The 25,387-nt window shown below is 41.8% G+C and overlaps 1 protein-coding gene across 1 annotated transcript in view; it reads left to right on the top strand.

The window, feature by feature from the left end:
• The window catches only part of TMPRSS9 (transmembrane serine protease 9), a 139,054-nt gene extending 118,630 nt beyond the window's left edge, over window positions 1-20,424 (top strand). The window contains exons 16-19 of the mRNA XM_029610788.1: window positions 1,068-1,239; window positions 5,146-5,411; window positions 9,708-9,844; window positions 20,037-20,424. Coding sequence (XP_029466648.1) covers window positions 1,068-1,239; window positions 5,146-5,411; window positions 9,708-9,844; window positions 20,037-20,198 — 737 coding nt within the window. The 3' untranslated portion in view covers window positions 20,199-20,424. The remainder of the gene's footprint in view (window positions 1-1,067; window positions 1,240-5,145; window positions 5,412-9,707; window positions 9,845-20,036) is intronic.
• Window positions 20,425-25,387: the final 4,963 nt, after the last annotated feature.

Raw genomic sequence — 25,387 nt, 5'->3', positions numbered from 1 at the left:
CATGAACTCCGGTATATAAAAGCCTTTAAATAAATAAATAAATAAATATTTCCCCAGGCCAGTCCTAGAGACACACTTAACTGTTTGAGTTTTTTAGGATAGCCATAATCCAGGGGTGGCCAACTCTGGTCCTCATGAAAACACAAGCAGACCAGGTTTTCAAAATATCCACAATGAATATGCATGAGAGAGATTTGCATACAATGGAGGCAGTGCATGCAAATCTATCTCAAGCATATTCATTGTGGATATCCTGAAAACTAGGCCAGTTGGTGGTATTTGAGGACTGGACTTGGCCACCCCTGCAGCCCAATCCTGGAACACCACCTAACCATTTAGGTTTACTGGATAGCCACAATGAATACACATGAGAGAGATTTGCATACACTTAGTCTCCAATGTATGGAAATCTATCTATCTATCTCATACATGTTCATTATGGATATCCTGAAAACCTGACTAGTTAGCAGTGGTGACCATAGGATTGTTGGAAGACCCTGGGTAAGACCGTCATTTAAGGTCCCTTACAGGCTTAATTGTAATGATCTATAATTAAGTTGGGCAATTTCAATTTCACTTTGCCCCATCCATGAAATTTAAAAAAAAAGAAGATCTTTTTAATATTCTTTGGGAGAATGTAGATAAATAGTTGAGTATTAACATGCAAATAGATCCTCGATCCTTAGTTAATATATATTAAAACATCTCATTAGAATTATATTAATTCCTGTTTAAGTATATGAACTCCGTAAACATCCATTATTCATTGATTCATAGTATGAATGTAACTTTTGTAAACCATTGTGATCGTTATATAGAACGACGGCATATAAAATGTCAAAATTAATTAATTGATCCACAACATTGCAAAAAAATGTCATTTCCCCTCCCCCCCCCCCCCCACCAAAAAAAAAAAAAATACTGTGCAAAATTTTGGGACCCATGGCAGTCATCCAGTTTGTTGCCACAGTGGTTGGGTGAGCTTCCAGGCCAGGATTGGGAACCAAGTTGTCCGAGGAAAGTGCTGTTAGATAATCCTGCCTCACTGTAATCTCTGCCTCTCTCAGAATGTGGCACCGGCCCCAGCATCGGCTTTAACAAAATCGTGGGTGGAAGTGCTGCCTCTCGTGGCGAGTGGCCGTGGCAGGTCAGCCTGTGGCTGCGAAGGAAGGAGCACAAGTGTGGTGCCGTCCTGATAGCGGAGAAGTGGCTGCTCTCGGCGGCTCACTGCTTTGACATGTAAGTTATATATACACACATTTCAATAAGATGCATTTGTTAATAACACCTTATTTGTTATTATTTATATATGGATTAATAGCTACTGCTGTGAATATTCATTTTATTTAAAACACTATCTGGATCTCGTATTGTTATAGCCTTTACTCTTTCCAAGTAGTATTCCTATTCTTGATCTCATCAGGGAACCCTCATACAATCCTCTCGCCTTACTCCTTCCCACCAGGGCACTGCAATATGGTCACCAAAAAGTGAGGGCAGGAAGAGGAATAGTTAATGCGGGAGTTGCAGGATCTTCACAGTCTGGCCACAGTGACAGACCCATGCTGCAGCAGATAGAGACAAAGAAAGCACCAACTAACATTTACATGCTAGCTTCAACGTGCAGTCTCTCTCCCTGGCTCTCAGTAGCCTGGAGTAGTAGCAGGTAGGGATGTGAATCGTTTTTTGACGATTTAAAATATCGTCCGATATATTTTAAATCGTAAAAAAATCATTAGAGGTGCGATACAATAGGAATTCCCCCGATTTATCGTCAAAAATCGTAAATCGGGGGAGGGCGGGAAAACCTGCACACTAAAACAACCCTAAAACCCACCCCGGAAGGTCTAAACACCGCCGCCAACGCTGCCGGCGTTTCGCCAAAAATGCTGCTTCAGGGCGGACTAATTTTTGAAGAGAAAACTCCTTCTACAGCAATCGGGTTCAGACAAACTGCGGCCATTTTTTAAAAAACAGTTTCAGTCTGGACCCGATTGCTGTAGAAGGCGTTTTCTCTTCAAAAATTAGTCCGCCCTGAAGCAGCGTTTTTGGCGAAACGCCGGCCGTGTTGGCGGCGGTGATTAGACCTTCTGGGTCCGACCAACGACAGACTGGTGAAATATACAGCGTAAACGGCTGCCATAAACTTAAGATAAGTGCTCTGTCGTTTTTCACCTTGTCGAGGTTCATAATCGAATATGAGACGGGGTGATACTTACCATCCGCCCAGTTATCAAATATGAGACTGAAATGTGATTGCTAAGTTTCAATATCAGCTTGGCTACAGAGTTTAAATGTTACTTATGGTTTTGAGATACATTGTCTTCTGAAGAGTCAGCTAAGCACTTTCAACAGATACGACGCACCACCTTGCATTAAGACATTTTTTGTTTAATGCTTTGCTACAGCTCATTGATGAACAGTATAAAGGCACAAGTTTATTTTGAGACAGTCATGTCCATTTAAATAGTACAAATGCTTGCCTCTACTCCATGAACAAATGCTTGCCTCTACTCCATGAACAGTCAAACAAAGCAAGCAGCGAGGAGTTACAAAAGCAATACTATTTTTCAACAAATCGTTGCAACATAGTTTCATTAGTTACATTGATAAAAAAATCTATCATATGAACTTTGTAATATTGTTCTTCAACAAAGTAACATTCATTAGTAAAAGTGTAGCAGTAATTAAAGGGAATAATATATCACGCATTAGGTTGACTTAATAGCCTTATGGGTGAAATCCATTCAGGTTCAACAGTGCTGCTAAAAACTGTTCAGAGACATATATCCAGCTTTTATTAAAAATAAAAAACAACAAATAAAAATTATAGTCCTTGAACAATAATTAAAATTGAATTTTGTAAATTAGTTTAAGTAATTTTATTAAAAGTTTAAAATTAGAGATTATAAGACCAGTGACTGGACCAATTGGCCATAAGAAGTTTCTGTTGTTACAGATCTCCTGCCAATACTGAGGTCTTATCTCTATAGGAATGATATTACTGACACAACGTCCATAATTAAATCATAGACACATTTAATCATATTAATTATAATTTTAGACATCTGTAGTCAACATTCATTCACATAGCTAGTTTGTTTATTTATTTATTTATTTATTTAAAGTCTCTTATATACCGATAGCCGTTCGCACATCGCATCGGTTCACAAAGAACAAAAACTTTTGGGCAGCGCCCTTACATATAACCGATAACAATACAGATAACAGAGGGAGTAGGCAATGCAAACTAATAGATCAATAAATAGTGAAAACTATAAATATAAACATACATAACAACTATATACAAAGCATCAGTAGATATAAAAGCGAAAGGCATAAATCGTTGGTCATAAGGCATTCTTAGTCATAGAGCATACTTAATCATAGGTCGCTGAATCATTTAGAGAGTGGTTTTATGAATTGGGCGGTGTCAAGGGGTAGGCTTGCTGGAAAAGCCAGGTTTTCAATTTTTTCTTGAATTTGGGAGTGTAGGACTCCATGCGTATGTCATGGGGCAAGGAGTTCCATATGGTGGGGCCGGTGAGAGAGAAGGCTCTGCTTATGGTGGAGGAGAGTTTGAAAGATTTGATGGGTTGGGTGCGTAGGGTTCCTTGCAGGGCAGGGCGGGTGGGTCTGTTGGAGGTACGTGGGAGGAGGGGGGGGGGTTGATCCAATTGAGGTTGGAGTTTAACAGACTTTTGTGGATGAGGGAGAGTGCTTTATAAAGTATTCTTGAGCGTATTGGGAGCCAGTGTAATTCGATAAGGGTGGGGGTAATATGGTCTCTTTTTTTAGAATTTGACAGTATCCGAGCGGCGGCATTTTGTAATAGCTGTAACGGCTTGATGTGTGTTGTGGGGATGCCAAGGAGTGCATTACAGTAGTCTATTTTCGACAATATAATAGACTGGAGCACTGTATGGAAATCCGAGAAATGTAGGAGGGGTCTGAGTTTTTTTTATCGTTTGCAGTTTAAAATGCATTCCTTTAGGATAGATTTGATGAATGGTTTAAAAGTAAGATGATTATCAATAAGGACACCTAAATTGCGAATGTGCGTGGGGAAAATAGTGGATGAGTATGTATGGGGGATGGCTGGGAGCGGTTGCTTATTGGAGATGATTACTAGTTCGGTTTTGTTGGGATTTAGAGCAAGGTGCATATCAGTGAGTAGTTGGTTGATGGAGGAGAGACAGGATTCCCAATTCCGTAGAGCAGTTTGGAGGGAGTCAGAGAAGGGGAATATGATTTGCACATCGTCGGCATAAATGAAATGCTTGATGTGGAGTTTGGTGAGAAGGGTGGTAAGGGGTAACATGTAGATATTAAAAAGGGTGGAGGAGAGGGAAGAACCTTGGGGCACACCTTGTGGGAGACTGATAGGGTCAGATTCGTTGTTATCCACTAAGACAGTATAAAAGCGATTCTGGAGATACGATTGTATCCAAGCCAGGGCATTGCCAGTGATTCCAATACTCCTGAGGATGTTGAGGAGGGTATCATGATTAACTGTGTCGAACGCAGCAGAGATGTCGAGCATGGCAATCAGATAAGAGGAACCAGCATCTGTTCCTCTGATGAGTGTGTCGTAGAGGGAGAGCAATAATGTTTCAGTACTTAAATGCTTCCTGAAACCATGTTGGGTGGACGGGAGAATATTGTTTTGTTCAAGATGATCGGAAAGGCGAGCATTCACTAATTTTTCAAGGACTTTGGCTAGGAGGGGTAAGTTGGAAACAGGTCTGTAGAACATATTGCTTATAGGACAGAGCCTGGGGCCAATATAGCTTGGTAATGTGACCAAAGTCCTGGCACATCTTTGCTAGCCAGGATAAATCCCTATGCCCAGGGGCCCATGGTCAGGCTGGCAGGCTGTTTACAGATGCTCTTCCACCTCTCATTGTCCTTTGCATAAGGACTGTTGACAGAGGATGGACATTGTTTCTTTTCTCCGGTTTCCCTGTGCCTCAGACATACAGGGCAGACTGGCCAGGGCCCAGCTTATGATTCTCCCTGCCAGCTCTAAATACATGACAAGTTTAAAGGAGAATCGCTAGCTGCTGGCATTAGTACTGCTAGCATGATTATTTTCTGCTGTCTTCTACCCACCGGAGGGGTGTTAGTCATCCAAATATATTTCAGTTACAGTGACCCAAAGATGTGGACGGCCTTCATGGGAACACCATTCCTGAACGGTATTGAGGGGCGGGTAGAGAAGATCTATCGCATCCACCGTCACCCATTTTACAATGGTTACACCTTGGATAATGATGTGGCTCTCTTGGAACTGCCAGCACCACTCGCCTACAGCACGGTCATCAAACCCATCTGCCTCCCGGACACAACTCACATCTTCACCGAAGGGACCAAGTGCTTCATCACAGGATGGGGGTCCACCAAGGAAGGAGGTAAAGGGCCAGCACAGAATGGAGGGGGGAGGGAGATCTACCAACAGAGGTGGTAAAGGGCTAAGACAAACCGGGATGGAACTAAGAGGCCAGCATAGCCGGGGTCTACCAAGGAAGGAGGCAAAGGGTTAGCAGGACGCCAAAGTCCAGTAAGGCTGGAAGTAAGGGTTCAGTACAAGTCATGGGACTATCAAGAAAGGAGGTAAAAGGTTAGCAAATCCTGGGATTCCACCAAGGAAGGAGGCAAAGGATCAGCATGGGCCAGAGGTCTACCAAGAATGGTGGTAAGAGGCCAGTTCAGGCTGGGTGTCATCACCCACAGACTGGGATTCCACCATGGAAGGAAGTAAAGAACCAAGAATCCACTGAAGGAGGTGGTAATAGGGCCAGCACATGCTGGGAATCCACCGGGGAGGGAAGTATGGCCTATTAAGGAAGTAGATAAGGAGCAGATGCATGCTGGGAGATAAGCTGGTAGAGGAATAGAGTGTATGGACATCAGCTGCATGTAGGATTCCTCCACGTCAAGAGTCAATGAAGTCAGTATCTCTTTCAGTCTGTCCTGTATAATCTTTGCTACATACAGACCATCGCATTCTTAAAATAGAACTTGCACATAGTGCTCTACAGTCCGTATGGTTGTACAAGTGACTCGCACAATTTGTTGGCAGATTCATAACAGGTCCTGATTTAAAGATCATTTCCCAGGGTGCCGATGCCTGGTTAACACAAGAACATGAGATTTGTCATACTGGGTCAGACCAAGGGTCCATCAAGCCCAATAACCTGTTTCCAACAGAGCCCAATCCAGGTCACAAGAATCTGGCAGGATCCCAAAGCGTAGATAGATTACATATGCCCAATATACAGCCAGCAGATAACTGTATAAGTAGGACTTACCCGGCTATCTAGCAGCTGCTGAATATCTGCTTACGTTCAGCTGCCATTAGATAGCTGGATTAGTGACTTATCCAGCTATCTCTTAGCATGAGATCTTTGTGGGTGGGATAAGTTGTCTGTCTAACATGTTAGACCCTGCTCGAAAGCAGATCTAAACTTAGACATATACAACTTATCCGGCTACGTAGCGACTTCTCTGCAGAAACTCAGCGGCATAGCTGAGGTCGCTGAATATCCACGTAACTTAGTACTTAATTCACTAACGCCTGAATTTTAAAAGCCTGGCATGCGTAAAAACCGGGGAATATGCGCGTGGCCAGGTCTTGTGCGCGCCAAGCACATTTTTAAAATGGCTCGGCCATGCGCATATCTCCCCATACGCGCAGAAGTACTGGGCTCGATCAAAGGGGTGGGGTCTGGGAGGGGTGAGGCCAGCCTGGATAGCGCCATTAGGCTCTGTCCCGGGGAAGTGTGCAACAGCAGCCGGCCGGTGTGCGGAACTTACTTCATCTATTCAGATGAAGTAAGCTCCAAAATAACAACAACAAAAAAAAGGATAGGAAATAGGGTTTTAGGGGTCAGGGAAGAGAGGGGAAAAGGGAGGCAGAGTAGGAAGGGGAATAGAGAAGTTCCCTCCCAGTTCGCTCCTTAATTGGAGCGGACTGGGAGAGGCCTACTCACGTCAACGCCCGTATTTTTTTTTTTAATCCCTCCCCATTGCGCGTGTTAGACTATACCCGGCCACTTATTAGCTTTAAATGTATAACTTAGTAGATAAGATTTTCCATACTGAGTCAGACCAAAGGTCCATCAAGCCCAGTATCCTGTTTCCAACTGTGGGCAATCCATGTCACAAGTACCCGGCAGAATTGCAAGGGGTAGATAGATTCTATGCTGCTTATTCCAGGGATAAGAAGTGGATTTGGGCAACTCCATCTTAATAATGGTTTATGAACTTCTCCAGGAACTTGTCCAAACCTTTTTTAAATGCAGCTACACTGATAGCTTTCACCACATCCTCTGGCAATGAATTCCAGAGCTTTATTATGTATTGAGTAAAAAAATATTTTCTCTTATTAGTTTTAAAATATTACCCAGTAACTTCATTGTGTGTCCCCTGGTCTTTGTACTCTTTGAAAGAGTAAACAACCAATTAACATTTATTTGTTCCATGCCACTCATTATTTTATAGACCTCTATCGTATCTCCCTCAGCCGTCTCTTCTCCAAGCTGAAGCATCCTAACCTCTTTAGCCTTTTCTCATAAAGGAATTGTTCCATCCCTTTAATATTTTGGTCACCCTTCTCTGTGCCTTTTCTAATTCTAATATATATTTTAAGAGATACAGAAGCATTGTGATATTCTCTGTTTTATTCTCCAGTCCTTTCCTAATAATTCCTAGCATTCTATTGCCTTCTTGGTGGCTGATGCTGCACATGGAGCGGAAGATTTCAACGGAGCAGAAGATGTCAATCGATGGTGCCTAGATCCTTTTCCTGAATGGCAACACCTAATCTGGAACCTTGCATTGACTAACTAAAATTTGGGTTACTGTTCCCTAAGTGCAGCACTTTGCACTTGTCCACATTAAATTTCATTTGCGTGCCCAGTCTCCCAGTTTTGCAATGTCCTCTAGCAATTTCTCACAATCCTCTTGTGATTTAACAGCTTTGCATAATTTTGGCCATTGGCAAATTTGATCACCTGACTTGTTATTCCCATTTCAGTTCTCAGTTCTTTCAGCACTCTGGGATGTATACCATCTGGTCCAGGTGTTAGCTACTCTTTAGTTTGTCAATTTGCCCTAGTACATCTTCTAGGCACGCAGATTTATTTCACATCCTCTGAATCATCACCCTTGAATATACTTCTGGCATGGGTCTCTCTCTTATATCTTCCTCCATGAAGACTAAAGCAAAAAAATAATTTAATCTCTCTGCTATGGCCTTGCCATCTTTAAGTGCCTCCTGCTCACCTAATGCCCTTGCAGGCTTACTTTAACTGAACCTGAAAGTGTTTTTATTATGAGTTTTTGCTTCTATGGCAAACTTCGCTCTTTGCCTTCCTTTTTCAATGCTTTGCATCTGACTTGCCATTGCTTATGCTGTTCCCCGTTTTATTCATTTGGATCCCTTTTCCATTTCTTGAAAGATGTTCTTTTAGCTATTATAGACTCTCTCACCTCAACCTTTAATCATAGCAGTAGCAGTTTAGCTTTCCTTCTGCCTTTTCTAATGAGTGGAATACATCTAGTCTGGGCTTCCATACTTGCTGTGAACTCTTAACCTTTACAACTGCTCCTTTCAGTTTTTTCCTACCAATTTTCCTCTTCTTATAGTATTTAACTTTCCAAAAGGATGACTATCGCAGTAGATGTCTTTAATGTCCTCCCTCCGGTTAAAACAAAATTGATCATGTTGTGATCACTGTTGCCACGTGGCTCCAATACTGTTACCTCTTGCACCAAAGCCTGAATTATACTAAGGATTAGATCTAAAATAGATTCCCCTCTTTTTGGTTCTTGTACCAGCTGCTCCATGAAGCAGTCATTTATTTTATCTAGGAACTTTACCTCTCTTTCTCCTCCAAGGCAGAACAGGGACTGCCAGATAAGAGGTGGGACTGCTCTACTATGTTCCTGCAGGTCTCCTCTGTCTAGTGTATATCTGTCTCCCGTAGCTCCTCCAGCTCTGTCCCTCTAGCCTATGGAGACTGAACTCATTCTCCAGAGCTCTTTGGACCAAGTACACACATACAATCTCTCACCAACTGGGAGATAATCCTGTATGTGGCACTTAGTGCAAAAGACGGGATAGCCTCCCTCTTGCTTCTGGTCTACTCTCTGCACCTTAATTTTGTTGATTTATCATCAAGTTAAAATTTCTAAGGGAGTAGGGATTTAAAGGTAATCTAAAGTATTTTTAGTCTATTGCTTTATGTTACATTTGTCGGTGACTCTCAAAACACTACAGTTAATTTGCTTATAACTACCTACTTACCCATCTTATTGATTCCAGTTGTGAATTAAATTCCTTCAATAACAAATGAGTAATAAATATGTAGTAAGGCGTTCTAAGGTGCATGTGCCTAACGGTGCTTGCATTCCAGTCTTCTGTTGCAAGGAGTGTGAGGCCTCTGGAACCGGGGCTGTGGAGACTGAAGCCTGGATAGTTTGCAGTGACCTCTGGAGTTCTGGCCTAGGGGCTGCTGGGCAAGGTATGCAGATGCACTCACAACGTGCTCACAGCTTGGCAAGTCCTGATGTATGCTCACATTTGACCTTTCCCTAATCTGTGCTTTCAGTAGGCTTTTTCTGTCACCTCACACTCAGCTCCTGTGATGAATGACATCTCTTACCTCTCCCACTCATTCACTAGCCATTATGTCTCTCTGCAGGATCAATGTCCAAACAGCTGCAGAAGGCTGGAGTCGGCATCATTGGGGATCAGACCTGCAAGAAGCTGTATCCAGTGCAGATCAGCACCAGAATGCTATGTGCTGGAGTTCTGCATGGGGGAGCAGACAGCTGCTCAGTAAGTCCTACCCCCCACACCAGTGCTGCCACCAGTTTACCTGGCCTTAGCAGATTGGTTAGTTTGATTTTTAACCAGCATATCATGTTCCAGGCATGAAAGAAAGAGACTCTTGCTAGGATTGCGCAAGGCAATCCTGAACCCCTGCCATGTGTTACTACTACTTACTGCACACCATCCTCTTAATACTCATGATTCCCGATAATGTTATTACTCACTGCACCTGTCCTGTAACTGTAAGTTTATTTTTGTTTTCTTTGCACTCAGGCAGGCCAGTGCCCACGAGGGATTATGCACCTCTACCAGCTGATAGAGCAGAGTAAAAGTTGACATCATGGATATATAGCCCTGCACTGACATCAGCCCCCAGGTATTCTCCAGCAGATAGTGGACATACATTTCCCTACCGGGGATTGCTTGTAGTAAAAAAAAAAACAAAAAAAACCCCCAAAAAAACCCAACCAACAGAGGTGTGGATGGTTTCTAGAGAAGTCAAGTATTGTGCACATAGCTTCGTGCCATTGCCTGACTGCATAGCTGACCTAGTAGATGAATGCATATTAGAGACGTGGTTTCTGCACACATCTTCTGAACGTAGGTGAGTGTGTGCTTGAGCGCATATCGCACTGTGGTGCAGCTACCGGCACCATCGTCAAAGAAGCCACACACTTAGCCATTGTGCTCCTTGCCTTATAAAGGCAATACAGGTGGAACTTTCTACAAACTTGTATCAGTGATACCTGGATGCTTGAGCTGCTTTGCCTCCTACTACTTTTGCCCTTGCTGTTCTACCCCCTCAGACTGAGGGTAGTGGGTCTGGAGGCGACAGAACAAGCATGCCCCCTTTTTCAGTTGAGCCACTACCAGAGACATCTTCAGGAGATGCTCACTCCAGAGATGTATTTATTTATTTATTGAGTTTTATATACCGTCATTCGGTTTCGCCATCACAATAGTTTACAAAGTTTCGATGTTTAACATAGTTTCCAAAGAATCATGTGATTGTCAACATAAATATTGTAGGCTTTATAAACATAGATCGTATTTCAAACTATGCGGTTTCAGTTATGTTTGTATTACGAGCTTATATTGGTTCCACATGGTGGGCATAGGGCCAGTAGGAGTGAGGTAATATCTGAGAGTCATTGGGTGTTTTGGTAGGCTTTGGTAAACATCCAGGTTTTTAGTTCTTTTTTGAAGATTTTTAAATTTTGCTGTGTTCTAAGTTCGGTTGGGAGGGTGTTCCAGAGTTTGGGACTTCCTAGGGATATGGCTCTCTTCCGAGTTGAGGTAAGTTGTTTGGAGCGAATAGGTGGAATCTTTAATAGACCTTTGTTAGCTGAGCAGAGGTTTCTGTTTGGGAAGTGTAGTTTTATAGATGTACTTAGCCAGTTTATTTGTTTTTCATATATTATTTTGTGTAATATGGATAGTATTTTGTATTCTATCCTGAATTTTATTGGGGGCCAGTGTATTGAAATAAGTGTAGGAGTAATGTGATCATGTTTTTTAGTTCCAGTGAGTATTCTGGCGGCTGTATTTTGGAGGATTTGGAGTGGTCGGATGGTGGTGAGAGAGGTAAGTTGAATAGCAGGGAGTTGCAGTAGTCTAGGTTGGAGAAGATGAGTAGTTGAAGGACTGATCTGAAGGCGCTGGGAGATAGGAAAGGTTTTAGATGACGTAGGGTTAGGAGTTTGTGCTATCCGTCTTTGATTTTAGAAGTGATGTGGTTTTTGAAGGACAGTTCATTGTCAATTATGACTCCTAGGTTGTGGGCATAAGTGACAGGTGAGATTGCAGCTTTTTGGTTCATTAAGTTGAGAGGTGGTAGTTGAGGAGCTTTGTTCTTTCTGTCTAGTATTATTATTTCTGTCTTATCGAAGTTTAGGATGAGTTTCATGTTGGTTAGTAGTTTTATTTTGGTGAGGTAAGTGGCTGTTTTTTTGTAGGCTTCTTCCAGAGGTTTGTATATTGGGATCAATAGTTGGATATCATCTGCATATCTGAAGTGGGTCAGTTTAAGGTTTGAGAGGAAGTGGCATATTGGTAGCAGATAAATGTTGAAGAGTGTCACAGATAGGGTGGTGCCTTGGGGAACTCCGGAGTCAAGGTTTATTTTCTTTGAGAGGGTGTCATTGATCGACACTTGGTAGCTTCTTTGTGATAGATAGGATGAGAACCATTGTAGGGTTTTTTCTTTTGCGCCAATTTCGGAGAGACGGTCGATCATGATTGAGTGGTTTACTGTGTCAAAGGCTGCTGATAGGTCAAGTAGGATTAAAAGGTAGCTGTGTCCTTTTTCAAAGCCTTTGAGCACGGTGTCGTTTAAAGATAGGAGTAGTGACTCAGTGTTCATGTGTTTCCTGAAGCCAAATTGTGTGGAGAGTAGGATGTTGTTTTCTTCCAGGTGGTCGTTGAGTTGGGAGTGGACTATTTTTTCGATAATTTTGGCAATGAATGGTAGGTTTGATATGAATCGATAGTTTAGTGGGTTTTCTGGATCAAGGTTGGTCTTTTTCAGCATGGGTTTGATAATTGCTGATTTTAGGCAGTCGGGGTAGTTTCCTTCTGTGAGGGATAGGTTTACAATGTCGGTTAACGTTTTATTTATTGATGGTTCGATGGCTTTGATCATAAACCCAATCGATAGGGTGTTTAGCTGGATTCATTTTTTTTGATGATCATTTGGATTTAGAGTGAAGATGCTGTATCAAAGTTGGGCCAGCCTGTTTGACTGATTTGTATTTTTGGGTCTTGCGTGTTGTTGAGGGTGTTATTTATGAGGTTTTTGATTTTTTCGTTGAAGAAATCTGCAAACTCGTTGCGTGTGATCTTGGAGGTTGATGACATCTGGTCATTGGAGGATTTGGTTAGGCTTTGTACGATATTGAAAAGCATTCTTGGGTTATGTTGGTATTTGTTTATTTTGTTTGAGTAGAAGTCTTTTTTTGCAGTGTGGATAAGTTTTTTGTAGTCTGCTAAGTGTGATCAGTAGATATTAAGTAGTGTTTTGTTGTTTCTCCATGCTTTCTCTTTTTTTTTCTGAGTTCACGTTTGGCTGATCTGATGTTGTCGTTGTACCATTGGTTCTGGTGTTTTGGGTTTTTTATTGTTTTCTTTATCATGGGGTTTATCTTGTCTGCTATTGTTTTGGTGATGGTGAGCCAAGAGGAAGTGGCATTTTCTGCGTTAGATATGTCGATGTTTAATAATTCTGATTGTAGAATATCTTGAAGTGTCTCAATGTTAAAGGGTGGCTGGTAGGAGAAGGATTTAGGTGGTCTTTTTATTGTAGTAAATTTACAATTGGAAGTCAGAGTGGAGTAGATTATAGAGTGGTCCGACTAGGGTATATTTGTGATCTTTGTTTGGTAGTTAGCCCATATTTGTTTTGATGAAGACTAGGTCTAGTATGTGACCTGCTTTGTGCGTTGGGCCACTGATGATTTGACTTAGGCCTAGGGATGAGAGAGCGTCTATAATTGAGGTACATGTGGATGAGTGGGGGATGGAGTCTATGTGGATGTTAAAGTCACCTAATATGATGATGGGTTTATTGATAGTTTGGTCAAGAAAAATTCTAGAAGTGGTGAGCAGTTCCGATCCAGTGAATTGGCGGGGGTCAGGGGGGGGGGCAGTATACAAAGGCAGATTTGTAGTTTTGGTGAGTCGAATAGTGCAATTTCCAGTGATGCGTATTTGTTAGTTGGAAGTAGTTTCATCTGTAGGTTTTTTTTTTATGATTAGCATTAGATCTCCACCTTTCTTTTTTGGTCTAGGGATTGAAAATGTTCTGTAGATAGGGTTATTGATTTGATTAAGACATTGTCTGTGTTTTTTATCCATGTTTCCATGATGGCTATGAAATCCGGTTTGTAATCTTCAAGTAGATAGGTGATGATGGGTATTTTCTTTAGTATGGATTGTGCATTAAATAGTAGGAATGATAGTGCTATGTAACTGTTGTAGATCTTAGTGTTGATGTGTGTGAGGTTTGTGTGTTGGTACTCAGTCTTTCTTGGTTTTTGTTTTGTTTCGTTCTATGGGTTATCCGTGATTAGTTCCTTTCTACTGGTCTTGAGGTGGTTGTAGTCAGGGGATTGAGCATTTGCCATTTTTTGTGGAGTGCAGGAGTAAAATTTTCTAGTTTGGTGTAATTAATAAGGCTAGTACTAAGGCTTGATGTTAGGTTTTGGCCTATGGGCCTGGTATGGACCCATCCTCCTTTTCTGCAGAGGAATATTTTCCAGTACCTACCACCCTTTCTGCAGGGGTATCCTTCAAAGATGGTAATGTCTCCTAGATTAGGATCATGCGCTTTGGGTCCCCACTTGTCCACCACCACATGCAAACACTTGGTGCAGTGCTTCCTGATGATCTTTGCCTGTTTGTAGATCTAGATGACACTGATGATATGGGTAGCTCCCCTCCTGAGGAAGGGGAAATTAACCTGGATTTAGTACCATATGGCATCTTCTCAGTTTTCTTTCCTAGTGATGAGTTGCTGAGTCTGATCTCTCAGCCTCTGAATATGTTTGAGATAGCTGGGAGTGACTCTACAGGTGCTTAGATGAAGGATCCCTAACAAGCCTTGAGGCCATGGTGATGAACTTACATGATTGCCTCTTTTGTTCCTTGGTGGCTAGAGCTAGTCTGCATCTCTCTCAGGAGTAGAGCAGTAATAGAATCAGGAGCAGCGTTCTAAGCTTGCGGGATGTGTCCTTGTTCACACTGCCAGCCATGAAGTTGCTTCAGTGATATCTGTTTGGCGGCAGCTAGAGTTGTGAAGTTGGTCAGCAGACACCATTGCAAAGTCCAATCTCACATAATTATCCTTTAAGGGTTCTCTTTTATTTGGTAGTGGTTGGAGAAGATGGCAAATAGATGGTGGGGAAACTCAGATCCCTCATCTGCTGGAGGCTAAGAAGCCAGCTTTGCATCCTTTTCGGGCATGTGACCACTACTTCCTTGGGGGGGGGGGGGGCATCTACTCACAGACCTCCTTCCTTTGAGAGGTCTCACTCCTTCCCCCCTCAGGAAGTCTTGGATGGATGTGGGCTCTGGGAGTGGAGCCTCTTCATCTTCTCAATGAAGGTTTGCTGACTCACTTGCTGAGGCTGCAGCTAGGCGGACACTTATCTTGCTTTTATCAGGGATGGGTACAGATCATGTCAGGCTCATGAATCATGGAAGTGATTTGGAATAGCTATGCTCTACCTTTTCTTTGCTTTCCTCTGGATGCCTTTGAGTTCTCCATGCAACTCTCCTCAGGGAAAGATGGCAGTGGAGACTATCAGATGGAGTCAGTTGGACTTGAAGGCCTTATTTCTATTTCCCAAATCACAAGCAAATGCAGGCCTCTCTATAGGAGGAGGGATCTTTTTGACCCATTCTAGATTTCAAGAGTCCATTGACATTTGTGGGTAACATTTCTGAATGGAGGGTTTATTTATTTAAATGTTTATATTCCGCTTTTCAGCACTTCAAAGTGTACATCAAAGCTGATTACAGTCAGGTACTAAAGGTATTTCCCTATCCCCACAAGGCTTACAATCTAATTTTATACCTGAGGCAATAGAGGGTAAAGTGACTTGCCCAAGGCCACAACAAATGACAGCAGAATTTGATCCCTGGGTTGTAGCCCGCTACGCTAACCACTAGGCTACATTTTACAATAAAGGCAGTACAATACATGTCCCTGGATCTGACGGAGGCATAGCTCCATCTTCCAATCTGCTAGATACAGCAATGGTTTCGATGGTTTGCTGTTGTGGAATATCATTATCCGTTTCTGGCTTTTCCCTTCAGGCTGGCCATTTACACAGGAATTTCAAGGGTGATGTGGTGATAGCAGTTGCCTTGCGTAGGTGCAGCATCCTCTTTCACCCATATCTAAATGACTTGTTGATTCAAGCCAAGAGCATAGAGGAGCGTCACCTGATTCCTCACAAGCTGGTCTCCTTATTGTGAGAGCTAGGCTGGGTGGTGAACCTGGCAGAGAGCAGCTACAGCTGGTTTGGATGCTGCATTCATTTCAATTTGAAACAGGGCAGAATGTTTCTGGCGGAGAGCCGCATTCAGAAGTTGATCGATCATGTTCCCTCTTTGAGAAAGACTATTTGCCAGATGATGTTGTCTTGTTTGACTGTAGCCACATTGGATGTGGTTCCCTGGACAGGGGCACATATGCACCCTCTCCAAACATGTTGCTTTCCCACTGGTGGTCACAGAACTACACCATGAAGCTTTGCTTACCTTTGAAGTTGAGCATCCATTTGCAGTGATGATTTCAAGTGGATCATCTCAGGAAGGGAATTCCTTGGAGACGCCAGTTTGGTTCGTACTCAGGACAGATGCGAGCCTTCTAAGTCAGGAATTGATGGTGCAAGTTCACTGGAATGCTGAGGAGCGACAGTGGAGAATCAATCAATTGGAAGTATGCTTACAGTTTGCCACACAGCTAAAGGCTCGGGCAGTCCACCTAGTGTCTGACAATGCAACAACAGTGCCTTCTTCAATCATCAGGATGTAACCAAAGGCAACAGGCGTCAAAGGTGAGAGATGAGCTCATGGTATGGGCAGAGCAACATCTGTTAACATATCCAACCCCCACATTGCTGGAAAGGACAATGTAGGGGCTGACTTTCTCAGTAGAAAGAGCTTGGTCCCAGAAGAGTAGGAATTAGCGGATGAAGCCTTTCAGCTCAGTGGAGCGCTGCGGGCAGTCTCCTTTATCTAGACTTCCTGGTGACTTTGATGGCACAAAGGTTCCGTGGTTTTTCAGCCACAGCCAGGATGCAAAAGCACTGGGCATCACTGCCTTCATTCAAGTGAAGCCATGTGCCAGGTTGTTGTATGCCTTCCCATCCTGCCCTCTGATAAGCAGGCCTGTTCCGAAGATTGTAAGTCAGGCTGACAGTCATTTTTGGTGGCTTCGGATTGGTCCCAGGTGCCATGGTATGCCTATCAACAGAAACTACTGATGGGTAGTCCCCTCTGACTGCCACTGTGGTTCTACTGCAGTGAGGATCAATTCTAGCTAATGATCCAGGTCAATTTTGTCTTATGGTTTGTCCCTTGAAAGGGCTCAGTTGCTGAAGCAAGGTTTATTCGACTGCAGTGAATTCCACTTTGCTTCAGGCCAAGAAAGGTTTCCATTTCTTCCTTTCCATCATGTTAGTTTTTAGGATTAATTTTCACATCTCTCCCCCCTTTTCTGGTATGATTTTATCTTATGGTTAACTCCCTGATACTGTTTTGTTACTTGATTTTCTTTCTTGACTTCCATTTTTAATTTAAAGCCCGTTGCTAACTTTTGTTACCTGATTTTGTTTCTTTACCTCAGTTTTAATGTAAAGCCTATTGCTAATTCTGTTAGCTGGAAACCGATGTGATGTTTCCAACGAATATCGAGCTAAATAAATAAATAAATAAATAAATATTTCTCTACCTACATTAGTATTTGGAGAGTTTGAGACCAGGTGAGAGAAGCAAGGTTCTCATCCTCTCGAAGGGGAAATTCCATTAAATTTGGAATTTTTAAAGGACAAATTTGCATACCTTAATGGTGCAGGTGGCAGTTCTGCCTTGTTATAGGGGGTGAGTGAACCCGTGTCTGTCCATGCAGATGTGGCCCAATGCTTGAAGGGAGTTAAGCATTTTCATTCTCCCTTGCGTCTTCCAATCCCTTTATGAGGCCTTCATCCGAGCATGTATTTTCTTGGCGGGTCTGACTTTTTGGCCACCGCGTGGCCTCTCCTTGTGATTTCTTATCTGGCAGTTTTTTTTTCCTAGTTGCTACCTGGTCTGCACCTCAGGTTCCAAGCTGCATGCTTCTTTTTGCTGTGCGCCTTTTCTGCAGAAGACGCCGGGGGTGGTACAGCATCGGAATGTGCCTTCTTTTTGCCGCAAATTTATTTATTTATTTATTTATTTAAGTTTTTTTATATACCAACATTCAAGACGGTAGTCCCATCATGCTGGTTCACAAGAAACAGGGGTGAAACTCAAATAAACTTTACAATTTGAACAATGGTGCAGAAAAGCAGTTACATGTAACAGGGAATCAATAACTTGGGGTAAGAAGGAAAATGAAGATCAGATATATATATATATATACAAAAAACATTATAAGAGGTGGCTATTAATGATTGATGATTTAAGGGAGTTAAGTAATGTTTGAGTTAGGAAAGGCCTGCGTGAACAGCCACGTCTTGAGTCTTTTCTTGAATGTTGAGATGCTGAGTTCCATTCTGAGATCCGGGGGAATGGAGTTCCATAAAGTTGGACCGGCTGTGGAGAAGGCCCGATCTCTGAGCGTGATGTGTCTGGTCGTTTTGGCTGGAGGAACTTGAAGTGAACCTTTGTAAGCATCTCTTGTCGGTCTTGTTGAGTGGTGTAATCGGAGGGGGATATGGAGGTCAATAGGGGCTAATTGATGGATGTTTTTGAAAATGGTGAGAATGGCCTTGTAGATTATTCTGAAGTGGATGGGTAGCCAGTGGAGGCCCATCAGGATAGGGGTTATGTGTTCTCTTCTCCTGGTGTTAGTGAGTATACGGTTTTGGTTTTGGAGTATTGTTCTTTTGTGTTCCTTGGATGTCAAGTGACATTTGCGGGAGTACTTAGACGATCACACTTCCAACCAGATTTAGTATCCGCTGTTTGTGCTCCATGGTGGCGGTAAACAGGATGAGCCTGTGGCAAGGGCAACTATCGTCTGTTGGATTGAGGAAGTCATGGCCATCCATGTGAATGCCAAGATTCCTTTGCTGAATCAGAACTAGACCGCATCTCACAAGGGCTCAAGTGGTATCGTGGGCAGAGGTTTGATTGCCTCCTGTTGAGAATTGCCAAGCAGCACTGTGATCATCTTACACATGTTTTCCCGAGCATTATTGCTTGGATGTTCGGCCTTGGGAGGATGCCAATTCTTGTGAGCAGTGTTGACCGGACTGTGGGCAGCCTCCTGCCCTGTACGGTAGTAGCTTTGGTATATCTCACTCATGGGAACTGGCCTGCCTGAGTGCAGAGGAAGGAAAAATTACTACTTATCTGATAATTTCCTTTCCTCTAATGAAGGCAGGCCAATCCCCGACCTGCCCTCTGCTGTCAATTTTGCCTTGGTTCACCTTTTAGGTGCAGATGATGCAGAGTTCCTGCTTTCGTTAGAGGACTAATAAGCAGCTTAACCAGCCCCCCCCAGTTTAGTGAATGTTCATTGTTTTGCTGAGCTCAATGTTCCCTATTGGTTGGAAGTATGAGTACTGATTATTAATAATCATGTTCAAATATTATCAGTTTTTCCAGTTTGGCTTTTTTTCTGAGAATGCTGGCAGGCTGATGTCGGGGCAGGGCTATATGTCTGCAATGTCAGCTTTTACTCCATCGCCTTCTGCTGGCAGAGGTGCATAACTTACTCGTGGGGATTAGTTTGCCTTCATTAGAGGAAAGGAAATTATCGGTAAGTAGTAATTTCTCCTTAGTTGGATTTATTTCTTGCCTTTCTAATAGAGTTACTGCAAAAATAGATACAACAAACTAAATCAAAATGGATAAGACAATATAAGTCAATACCACTAACAGAAAAACAAACATTCAAAAAGATAAATAAAATAAGTAAACATGTCAAAATAATTAAACAGCATACTAAATAGCACAAAATTGTTCAGCAGCAAGTAAAGGAACAAGCCTAATCAAAGTGCTGTAAAAAACAAACAAAAAAAACAACACACACTTCTAAAGCCTCTAAAATCCATTAATAAATAAATCTCTTTTGGAAGCCAATTCCATAGTTACGGATGCAATTAACCATAGGTTTTCCCTCCGCTAAGGACGTAAAGCACCATGGCATGACACGCTGAGGTTTATCTTATATAATTCAGGCCCAGTCCATAGAGTGTTGAAGGTCAAGGAAAAACAAAAGTTATATTTCATGATACATAGCTGGAAGCCAATGTAACTATTACTGCATTCTGTTTTGTATTATTAATACTAATGACACCCTGTCATATTATCACTTACTACACTCCATCCTGTGCTATCATTACACACTATTTTCTAAGTTCTGTAGCATGGGCTGGCAAGAGCAGTGCACTTTTATTATAATTGGCTGAGTAAAGGCCATGGGCCTTGTCTGTACCCCAATTCATAGCCCTGCTGACTGACGACATTTTGTGTTTCTCTTCTCCAGGGGGATGCCGGTGGGCCTTTGGCCTGCAGAGAGCCCTCGGGGAAGTGGTTTCTGGCAGGAATCACGAGCTGGGGCTATGGCTGTGCCCGGCCTTATTTCCCAGGAGTCTACACCCGAGTCACTGCAGTCAGGAGCTGGATCGGACAGAACCTCCGGCTGTAACGATTTAGCTCTATCTCAGGGAGGAGGAGAACAAGAAGAGCAATAGTACCTTGCTGGGACCTTCCGTGGAGTGACATTGCAGCTCATAAAACAGAAGGGACGGGAAAGGAGGCCTCAAGCTGGGGAAGACGACTTCCAATGGAGAGCTGACTGGTTGTCTGGGCTCCATTTTCACTAATATTGTGGCATTTTAGACTGTTTCCCATAAATAAATGTGACCTGTTTCACCATCTGAAATGCATCTGATTCTGCTTGTTAGAGGCTTAGTCACATCCTTTTTCTCCTGCCCTTAGTGGCTTTTGGTATCTGCAGCATGAGAGCACTACCCAGCGCAGCTTTAGTAATGGTTTATCCACTGCTGTAGAACTCCAGCACCACCTCTCTCTCTCTCTCTCTCAACTTCTCCAAGCAATGTTTGGACTGTCCTGGACAGACTGAGCAAACTCCTGAGTGATTTCATCAGAAGGTCTCTGTCAACATAATTCTTAAAATTAAAAGGCTCAGACATCAATAAAAAAAACCAAAAAAACCCAGAACATGAGCTCTTCGGCCCTCAGAGACTGATCTCTCACACCTCAGCAGGACTATGATAAGAGAAGTGGTAACATCACTTTTATCCTCCAAAACCTGGCTGACTCAATCTGTGTCTGATCCCTTTGTCCAGCCTCTGAGATCAGCCCCAGAAGCGAGAGGCTCAGATCACAAAGGCTGGGCTACCATATTCAGCAAAGCCTCTGTTTAGAAAACACAAAAGAAGGACGGGTCTTGGCCCAAACAAACAACGCTCTCCCTCCCTAAGCCAGCGAGAATTCTCTTATAGAAAGTTAGGGACAGTTAGCCAAAGCCCTGAATCTTAACCTGTCCTAGGCAGGCTCACCCTAAGCTGCTTTAAAAACTCTCCAGTGATGGAGATTTAACTCCTTCCCTGCCAGAGAACTTGTTCCAATGCTCAACTGCTCTTCAAGTAAAGCTCTTCCTAAATCCTGCCCCACATCTCTGCCGCTGTAATTTAAGCTGCTTGTTACGTCTTGTCCGTCCTTCTCGAGAGGACGGAGAACCATCCTCACTGCAAACCCCTGTATATAGAATTCTATAAAAATCAGTCATCGTTTTCCTTTTCTCCAAACTCCTGATTTCTGTGGCAATCAGTCTCATTTTTCCTGCCTGGCCTGCCTTCCTCTCCCCCTACTTGGTGCCTGTAACAAGCCGTGTGTGTCCCTCCCCCTCCCCCCCGGCACCTACAATGATCTCTCTCTCTCTCTCTCCTTCTCCCCTCCCCCTGGATCACTCAGCACCTGGGACCAGCAGTCCCCGTCCCCCCCCCCCCGCAGCTGTAGCACACCATTTCTCACTGTCCCATGAACTCACACAGGATCATTATCTAAACCTTTACTGTTCTCCACTTCCTCCTTCTGAAGGTGTGGTGTCCAGCACAGGGCACAGTACTCCAAAGACTTTACCAGTGCTGAGCTGGTAGGGAGCTTTATTCACATGTTTTAGATGCAAATCCTATTCACCCATCCCATTACTGGGCATCACATTTCTCTCTCACAGACATGTAAAGTATCATAACTCCCAGATCCTTTCCTACCAGTCTTGTGGCTTGATCTTTTCCAAATATTTATTAAAGTAGAGACGTGTTCAAGGGAATGCCCGACGCAGGCCGAGTTTCGCAGCTCAACAGCGGCTGGCTCAGGGGCTACATGCAAAACCAAAATAAATGTATTATTTTATAAAATATTGTAAAGACATTTTTGGATAAAAAATGGTGACATCTCTAAATGAACAGATAACAGACACTAACTCCTGATGTTACATTACTTATGCAAAAGAACATATATTGTAACAGTATACTATGAAAAATATTTATAAAACTCTTTACCTTAGACAATCAAGAATCGCAGCTGAATTATAGTGGTATTATATCATCAAGCTGACTGTAAACCAACCCTGCAAGATAACTATAAGAGATGTGCAGACAATTAATGTAACCTATTGAAGACATGGAATACTTGGTTAAATGAACCAGTCTTAGTTTTCAGTACTGCTTCATCATTAACTATAAAAATATACAAGCAATAAATGTATCTCTTTATAGCAATGGATACTTAGTTGAATGTGCCAGTCTGTATTATGATGGACCAAAACCAAGGATAAACTGTGGCAATTAAGATGTTTATGTTTCAAGTTACAAAAAAGTCTTTGTTTCAAATGTCAAAAGACAGTGTATTGAAATCAACACTTTCTTGAAAACAAAATTTCTAACAAGTACAATTAAATGTTGTGATAGATATACACATGAAAAATGAAAGCATTGGTTGATTCTTAAACTTAAGAAAATATATAAGAAAAAATGTGCTTGGGGGACTCTAAATAATGCAGACTGCATGAAAAAAAAACGCTAGAACATGTCAAACCAGAGTTCCAGACATGCTGAACTATCTCGGCTTGAAATTATACTCATTCAATGATCTAATGGCTGCGGTCAAAACCGCGAGCATTCACTAAAGAATGCCTGGATAAAAACCAAAAAACGAAGGTAAAACTCCTTTATTAAAACATGATGAATAGTGAAATAAATATTACACTAGCACCGGTAGTAGATCTATAACTATGTAAAATAACCAGAAGGCACAAGAAATGACTTCAAAATAGCTTGTTCAACAACGATCTAAAACAAATGTGTTCACCTTGCGCACCGCCGTCATGCGTTTGGTCTCTACCCGCAGTTTTTCAAGGCGCTATTGAACAGCCATTTTAAAGGGCTTTATTTGGCGCCAAAAATTCAAAACATTAATAACTTAAAAAATGCTTAAAATTAATAAATACATAGTCAGAATGTAAAAATATAAAAAAATAACGAATAAAGTTTGTGTGTTAAAGGGATTCAAAATTTATTTTTAACATCCTGTCAATCAACTAGTAGGCATGGCTAAAGAGTAAAACAGCCGATGAAGTATCCACTCGGGTTAACTAATGTCATTTTAAAAAATCATATGTAACATCTGTGTCCCCCAAAAAACAGTTATAGATCTACTACCGGTGCTAGTGTAATATTTATTTCACTATTCATCATGTTTTAATAAAGGAGTTTTACCTTCGTTTTTTTGGTTTTTATCCAGGCATTCTTTAGTGAATGCTCGCGGTTTTGACCGCGGCCATTAGATCATTGAATGAGTATAATTTCAAGCCGAGATACAGTTCAGCATGTCCGGAACTCTGGTTTGACATGTTCTAGCGTTTTTTTTTCATGCAGTCGGCATTAATTTATTTATTTATTTAACAGTTTTTTATACCGACCTTCATAGTAAATTACCATATCGGATCGGTTTACAGTTTAACAAAGGGAAAAACTAGAGTAACAATTCACGTAAACGAAAGATAACAATAAGTAGGAATAAGTCAAAAGTTACAATCAACAGGGGGAGAGAACTTGGAAGCTTGCAACAAGCTGGAAAGAAGAAAGGCCGGTAAAAGTTTTGTTACCATAGAGTGTACAAGTTAAAAACTTAAGAACGGTACTATTTAGACTCCCCCAAGCACATTTCTTCTTATATATTTTCTTAACTTTAAGAATCAACCAATGCTTTCATTTTTCATGTGTATATATATCACAACATTTAATTGTACTTGTTAGAAATTTTGTTTTCAAGAAAGTGTTGATTTCAATACACTGTGTCTTTTGACATTTGAAACAAAGACTTTTTTGTAACTTGAAACACAAACATCTTAATTGCCATAGTTTTGCAACAGAAAATCCTTGGTTTGGTCCGTCATAAGAACATAAGAAAATGCCATACTGGGTCAGACCAAGGGTCCATCAAGCCCAGCATCCTGTTTCCAACAGAGGCCAATCCAGGCCACAAGAACCTGGCAAGTACCCAAACACTAAGTCTATTCCATGTTACCATTGCTAATGGCAGTGGCTATTCTCTAAGTGAACTTAATAGCAGGTAATGGACTTCTCCTCCAAGAACTTATCCAATCCTTTTTTAAACACAGCTATACTAACTGCACTAACCACATCCTCTGGCAACAAATTCCAGAGTTTAATTGTGCGGTTGAGTAAAAAAGAACTTTCTCCGATTAGTTTTAAATGTGCTACTTGCTAACTTCATGGAGTGCCCCCTAGTCCTTCTACTATCCGAAAGAGTAAATAACCGATTCACGTCATAATACAGACTGGCACATTCAACTAAGTATCCATTGCTATAAAGAGATATCTTTATTGCTTGTATATTTTTATAGTTAGCTTTAATCAGTACTGCTTCATCATTAAGACTGGTACATTTAACCAAGTATTCAATGTCTTCAATAGGTTACATTAATTGTCTGCACATCTCTTATAGTTATCTTGCAGGGTTGGTTTACAGTCACCTTGATGATATAACACCACTATAAAATTCAGCTGCAATTCTTTTTTTTTTAAAACATTTTATTGGAGTACTTGCATCAAAGATTTATATATACATAAAGGCAAAATACAATGCAGTTCCCCCAATGATTTTAGTATCTTTTACCTCCCACCCTTCCCCCGCAGAGACCCTCCACAACATAGCATGCTCTAAACAGACTCAGGGGTTGGATCCATCAGTCTACGAGAAGCTAAGTAAGTAAGGAATGATCCGTAAGTAAGTAATGATCCATGACTTCCGGTCTATCCATTAGCAAGACCATTCCCTTTACTCCAGACCCTCTAAAAGGAGCAGACTGCCGGACAGTCAAAGATATGGATTTATAATAGCAAGCCCATATTTCATGGAAAACCCGTTTTTTCCGATAGGAAAATCTTTTATACATTGACCCCTATTCTAACTGATAAAGTTCAGTAAGTAGAGGGTGGTACTGACCCAATCCATTTTAGCAAGATACATTTTTTGGCAAGAAGACATGCTTTAGATACAAAACTAAGATTATCCACATTCCAGCTTGAGATTCTTGATTGTCTAAGGTAAAGAGTTTTATAAATATTTTTCATAGCATACTGTTACATTACTTATGCAAAAGAACATATATTGTAACATCAGGAGTTAGTGTCTGTTATCTGTTCATATAGAGATGTCACCATTTTTATCCAAAAAATTTTAAGTTTTATTAAAATGTATTATTTTATAAATTACTGTATTTTGGTTTGCTTGTGGCCCCTGAGGCAGCAGCTGTTGAAGCTGTAAAACGCGGCCTGAGTCGGG

The sequence above is a fragment of the Rhinatrema bivittatum genome, chromosome 8, assembly GCF_901001135.1.
Source record: "Rhinatrema bivittatum chromosome 8, aRhiBiv1.1, whole genome shotgun sequence".
Taxonomy (NCBI): Eukaryota; Metazoa; Chordata; class Amphibia; order Gymnophiona; family Rhinatrematidae; genus Rhinatrema; species Rhinatrema bivittatum.
Note: the sequence above shows the minus strand (reverse complement) of the source record. Positions and strands in the feature narration are given on the sequence as shown.